Here is a 6,305-nt window from a genome sequence, read left to right as displayed (position 1 = left end):
CAGGCTGTCGTTGATGTAGTCGATGTTGGCGTTCAGCACCTCCACATCCTCGTTGATTTCCTGGAGGAGGCGGTCCTCTGCTTCTGGCCCCTCACCCTCCGCCATCAGCACCTCCCTCTTATGCGAGAGCGACTCCTGCTGGACGATCAGCTCCTCTCGCTTCTGACTCATCAAAGACACAGAGAGAAAGGTCAGAGACTCCCACCTTGATGAGGTGCATGTCACCTGGATGAGGTGCATGTCACCTCGATGAGGTGCATGTCACCTCGATGAGGGTGCATGTCACCTGGATGAGGGTGCATGGGTGCATGTCACCTGGATGAGGTGCATGTCACCTCGATGAGGTGCATGTCACCTCGATGAGGGTGCATGTCACCTGGATGAGGGTGCATGGGTGCATGTCACCTGGATGAGGTGCATGTCACGTGGATGAGGGTGCATGTCACCTGGATGAGGGTGCATGTCACCTGGATGAGGGTGCATGGGTGCATGTCACCTGGATGAGGTGCATGTCACGTGGATGAGGGTGCATGTCACCTGGATGAGGGTGCATGTCACCTGGATGAGGGTGCATGTCACCTGGATGAGGGTGCATGGGTGCATGTCACCTGGATGAGGTGCATGTCACGTGGATGAGGGTGCATGTCACCTGGATGAGGGTGCATGGGTGCATGTCACCTGGATGAGGTGCATGTCACCTGGATGAGTGTGCATGTTACCTCGATGTGGGTGCATGTCACCTGGATGAGGTGCATGTCACCTCGATGAGGGTGCATGTCACCTCGATGAGGGTGCATGTCACCTGGATGAGGTGCATGTCACCTCGATGAGGGTGCATGGGTGCATGTCACCTCGATGAGGTGCATGTCACCTCGATGAGGTGCATGTCACCTCGATGAGGTGCATGTCACCTCGATGAGGGTGCATGTCTCCTCGATGAGGTGCATGTCACCTCGATGAGGGTGCATGTCTCCTCGATGAGGGTGCATGTCACCTCGATGAGGTGCATGTCACCTCGATGAGGGTGCATGTCACCTCGATGAGGTGCATGTCACCTCGATGAGGTGCATGTCACCTTGATGAGGGTGCATGTCACCTCGATGAGGGTGCATGGGTGCATGTTACCTGGATGAGGGTGCATGTCACCTCGATGAGGTGCATGTCACCTCGATGAGGGTGCATGTCACCTCGATGAGGTGCATGTCACCTTGATGAGGGTGCATGTCACCTCGATGAGGGTGCATGGGTGCATGTCACCTGGATGAGGTGCATGTCACCTGGATGAGGTGCATGTCACCTGGATGAGGGTGCATGTCACCTTGATGAGGGTGCATGTCACCTGGATGAGGGTGCATGTCACCTCGATGAGGGTGCATGGGTGCATGTCACCTGGATGAGGTGCATGTCACCTGGATGAGGTGCATGTCACCTGGATGAGGTGCATGTCACCTGGATGAGGGTGCATGTCACCTCGATGAGGGTGCATGTCACCTCGATGAGGGTGCATGGGTGCATGTCACCTCGATGAGGTGCATGTCACCTCGATGAGGGTGCATGTTACCTCGATGAGGGTGCATGGGTGCATGTCACCTCGATGAGGTGCATGTCACCTCGATGAGGTGCATGTCACCTCGATGAGGGTGCATGTCACCTCGATGAGGTGCATGTCACCTCGATGAGGGTGCATATCACCTCGATGAGGGTGCATGGGTGCATGTCACCTCGATGAGGGTGCATGGGTGCATGTCACCTCGATGAGGGTGCATGTTCCCTCGATGAGGGTGCATGTCACCTCGATGAGGGTGCATGGGTGCATGTCACCTCGATGAGGTGCATGTTACCTCGATGAGGTGCATGTTACCTCGATGAGGTGCATGTCACCTCGATGAGGTGCATGTTACCTCGATGAGGGTGCATGTTACCTCGATGAGGTGCATGTCACCTCGATGAGGGTGCATGTTACCTCGATGAGGGTGCATGTTACCTCGATGAGGGTGCATGGGTGCATGTTACCTGGATGAGGGTGCATGTCACCTCGATGAGGTGCATGTCACCTCGATGAGGGTGCATGTTACCTCGATGAGGTGCATGTCACCTCGATGAGGGTGCATGTCACCTCGATGAGGGTGCATGGGTGCATGTTACCTCGATGAGGTGCATGTCACCTGGATGAGGTGCATGTCACCTGGATGAGGTGCATGTCACCTGGATGAGGTGCATGTCACCTGGATGAGGGTGCATGTCACCTCGATGAGGGTGCATGTCACCTCGATGAGGGTGCATGTCACCTCGATGAGGGTGCATGGGTGCATGTCACCTGGATGAGGTGCATGTCACCTCGATGAGGGTGCATATCACCTCGATGAGGGTGCATGGGTGCATGTCACCTCGATGAGGTGCATGTTACCTCGATGAGGGTGCATGTTACCTCGATGAGGTGCATGTCACCTCGATGAGGGTGCATGTTACCTGGATGAGGGTGCATGGGTGCATGTTACCTGGATGAGGGTGCATGTCACCTCGATGAGGTGCATGTCACCTCGATGAGGGTGCATGTTACCTCGATGAGGGTGCATGTCACCTCGATGAGGGTGCATGGGTGCATGTTACCTCGATGAGGTGCATGTCACCTCGATGAGGTGCATGTCACCTGGATGAGGTGCATGTCACCTGGATGAGGTGCATGTCACCTGGATGAGGGTGCATGTCACCTCGATGAGGGTGCATGTCACCTCGATGAGGGTGCATGTCACCTCGATGAGGGTGCATGGGTGCATGTCACCTGGATGAGGGTGCATGTCACCTCGATGAGGGTGCATTTCACCTTGATGAGGGTGCATGTCACCTCGATGAGGGTGCATGGGTGCATGTCACCTGGATGAGGTGCATGTCACCTGGATGAGGTGCATGTCACCTGGATGAGGGTGCATGTCACCTCGATGAGGGTGCATGTCACCTCGATGAGGGTGCATGTCACCTTGATGAGGTGCATGGGTGCATGTCACCTGGATGAGGTGCATGTCACCTGGATGAGGTGCATGTCACCTGGATGAGGTGCATGTCACCTGGATGAGGTGCATGTCACCTGGATGAGGGTGCATGTCACCTCGATGAGGGTGCATGTCACCTCGATGAGGGTGCATGTCACCTTGATGAGGTGCATGGGTGCATGTCACCTGGATGAGGTGCATGTCACCTGGATGAGGTGCATGTCACCTGGATGAGGTGCATGTCACCTGGATGAGGTGCATGTCACCTCGATGAGGTGCATGTCACCTCGATGAGGGTGCATGGGTGCATGTCACCTCGATGAGGGTGCATGGGTGCATGTCACCTTGATGAGGTGCATGTCACCTCGATGAGGTGCATGTCACCTCGATGAGGTGCATGTCACCTCGATGAGGTGCATGTCACCTCGATGAGGGTGCATGTCACCTCGATGAGGGTGCATGGGTGCATGTCACCTCGATGAGGTGCATGTCACCTCGATGAGGGTGCATGGGTGCATGTCACCTCGATGAGGTGCATGTCACCTCGATGAGGTGCATGTCACCTGGATGAGGGTGCATGGGTGCATGTCACCTCGATGAGGTGCATGTCACCTTGATGAGGTGCATGGGTGCATGTCACCTCGATGAGGTGCATGTCACCTCGATGAGGTGCATGTCACCTGGATGAGGTGCATGTCACCTGGATGAGGTGCATGTCACCTCGATGAGGGTGCATGGGTGCATGTCACCTGGATGAGGTGCATGTCACCTCGATGAGGGTGCATGGGTGCATGTCACCTCGATGAGGTGCATGTCACCTCGATGAGGGTGCATGGGTGCATGTCACCTCGATGAGGTGCATGTCACCTCGATGAGGTGCATGTCACCTCGATGAGGTGCATGTCACCTCGATGAGGGTGCATGGGTGCATGTCACCTCGATGAGGTGCATGTCACCTCGATGAGGTGCATGTCACCTCGATGAGGGTCCATGGGTGCATGTCACCTCGATGAGGTGCATGTCACCTCGATGAGGTGCATGTCACCTCGATGAGGTGCATGTCACCTCGATGAGGTGACATGTCACCTCGATGAGGGTCCATGGGTGCATGTCACCTCGATGAGGTGCATGTTACCTTGATGAGGCGGTCCATGTCCGCCTCCACGTTGCCGATGGTCATCCTCTGCATCACGATGTCCAGGATGCGGCGCTCCAGCGTCTGCCACTTCTGACGGGCCGACTGGGAGAAGCTGCTCACTCGACCCGACGCTCCAGCGCCGCCCGCTGGCTTACGCTGCAACTTCTTCCTACTGCTAGGAGGGAGGAGGGGAAGAGAGAGGAGCAACGAGAAAGAGGAAGAGTAGTTAATTAGTTATGCAGTATGCATTAGTTCTACTCCATGCAGCCTTCACAGAGCAACACCACCAATCATTTAAAGCCATGTGTTTGCTGAGGAAAATATAATATAATATCATATCTGTGTCTTTAGCTGCTAGGTGCTCAACTGTGTTCAGCAGCTGCCTGTTAGCCGTTAGCTGTTAGCTGTTAGCCGTTAGCTGTTAGCCGTTAGCCGTTAGCCGTTAGCAGACACTCTGAGAGGAGCAAGAACAGTACAGTTGAACTGAGGTGTAGAGCACAGAGCGGCGGTGGCAGTGCGCCCTCAGACTGTCCTTAAAGGCGGTCACAGCATCACTCGGAGTAGAGAGAGGTCCGTCTCACCCGATGACCCGGGTTCCGTCCATGCTGCCTTCGCTCTCCGCCAGGTAGCCGACCCCGTTGTTCTTGTTGTTCCACTGCCTCACCAGCCCGCTCACGCTCCGGCCGGCCTCGGCCTCGGAGCCGCTGGCGGCGGTGGAGGCCGACAGCTCGGCTCCGGAGTCCGTCCCCGGGGGGGCGTGGCTCCAGCGGGCCACGCGGCCGGCCACGCGGTCCGACATGGGCCTGGCCAGGCGGCGCAGGGCGCTCACCTCTTGGGTCTTCCTGCGCAGGACCTGGTCCTGCTGCCGCTTCTGGGACTCCAGCGCTCGGATCTGGTACTGATGACAGCATGGAGAGAAACAGCCGTTAGCATGCGTGTGTGTGCAACATGATCCATACATCTGGGTTTAAAGTGACAAACCTCATGTGATCAACACACACTCTTTAAACACAGTCACACAAGGAGGATGGAGCGCGCGCGCGCACACACACACACACACACACACACACACACACACACACACACACACACACACACACACACACACACACACACACACACACACACACACCTCTTGTCGGCGCTGCTCCTTCTTGAGCTGGCCGATCTCTCGGGTCCTCTTGGCCTCCACCATCCTCCTCCTCAGCTGCTCCTCCTTCATTTGCTTCATCAGCGTCACCTGTGAACAGAGGTCAGAGGTCAGGCCTGTGTGTCCGTGCTCCTGAGTCTCCTGGGCCTCCTGGGCCTCCTGGGCCTCCTGGGCCGCCTCCTCTTCCGCCTCCGCCTCCGCCTCCTCCTCCTCCTCCTCCTCCTCCGCCTCCGCCTCCTCCTCCTTCTCCTCCTCCTCCTCACCTTGGCCTTCTTCATGTCGTTGACCTCGGTCTGGAGCTTCTTCAGCTCCCGCTCGTACCGGTCCTGGTTCTTGAGGAGGCGCGCATGCTCCTTCTGAGCCACCTGCAGCTTCAGCAGGTCCCGGTTCATCTCCTTGAGCCGCTTCTCGTAGTCCTGCTTGACCCGGCTGGCCTTCTCCTCCGTGTAGTTCTCCATGGACACTGTGGAGCGCGACACAGGCGTTACCTCCAGCTGTTACCTTTCTGCTGATGACACAGCACTGAAGCAGCAGCTCACTGAGGTTCTGCAGCACGCGGTCTCTCTCCAGCTGAGTGTCTCGGATCTTGTTCTGCAGCAGGATGAGCTTCTCCTCGTACTGCAGCTTCAGCACCAGCAGCCTCCGCTGGCTGTTCTCCAGCTCGTCGATCAGCTTCTGTTTGATCTCGATCTCGCAGGTCAGATCCGCCAGGTCCGCCTGGAAGTTGGCTGCGAACGGGAAGGAAAGGTCAGACAGACGATGGAATACACAGCAGGTCAAAACAAGCTGCCACAGAGCGCGTTCAGCTGGTGCTCGTCTCTGAAGCGCTGCTCTATGAAATGACTTCTGTCTGCTGCAGCGAAGGGAGATGAGTCACGCCGTGAGGCCGCACACAGAGCACTGGTGACGCTGAGGGGATGCGGTTAGTCATGACTTACAAATAAATATACATTTAGACCAGATGATGAGCCAGAGGGAAAGTTAGGGAAGTCATAATGATAAATCATGTAGGAATCATAATCTGCGG

The 6,305-nt window shown here is 56.5% G+C and overlaps 1 protein-coding gene across 1 annotated transcript in view; it reads right to left on the bottom strand.

Annotated features, from left to right (window-relative positions):
- kif21b (kinesin family member 21B) overlaps window positions 1-6,305 on the bottom strand; it is a gene marked incomplete at both ends in the record, with an annotated part of 75,653 nt that overhangs the window by 35,784 nt on the left and 33,564 nt on the right. The window contains 6 exons of the mRNA XM_079218658.1: window positions 1-162; window positions 4,126-4,303; window positions 4,710-5,026; window positions 5,261-5,368; window positions 5,542-5,741; window positions 5,818-6,006. The exon at window positions 1-162 is cut by the window's left edge and continues 42 nt beyond it. Of these exons, the coding sequence (XP_079074784.1) occupies window positions 1-162; window positions 4,126-4,303; window positions 4,710-5,026; window positions 5,261-5,368; window positions 5,542-5,741; window positions 5,818-6,006 (1,154 nt within the window). The remainder of the gene's footprint in view (window positions 163-4,125; window positions 4,304-4,709; window positions 5,027-5,260; window positions 5,369-5,541; window positions 5,742-5,817; window positions 6,007-6,305) is intronic.

The sequence above is a fragment of the Taurulus bubalis genome (assembly GCF_910589615.1).
Source record: "Taurulus bubalis genome assembly, chromosome: 5".
NCBI classification, from domain to species: domain Eukaryota; kingdom Metazoa; phylum Chordata; class Actinopteri; order Perciformes; family Cottidae; genus Taurulus; species Taurulus bubalis.
The sequence above is the reverse complement of the archived record's forward strand: the minus strand, read 5'-3'. Positions and strand labels throughout refer to the sequence as shown.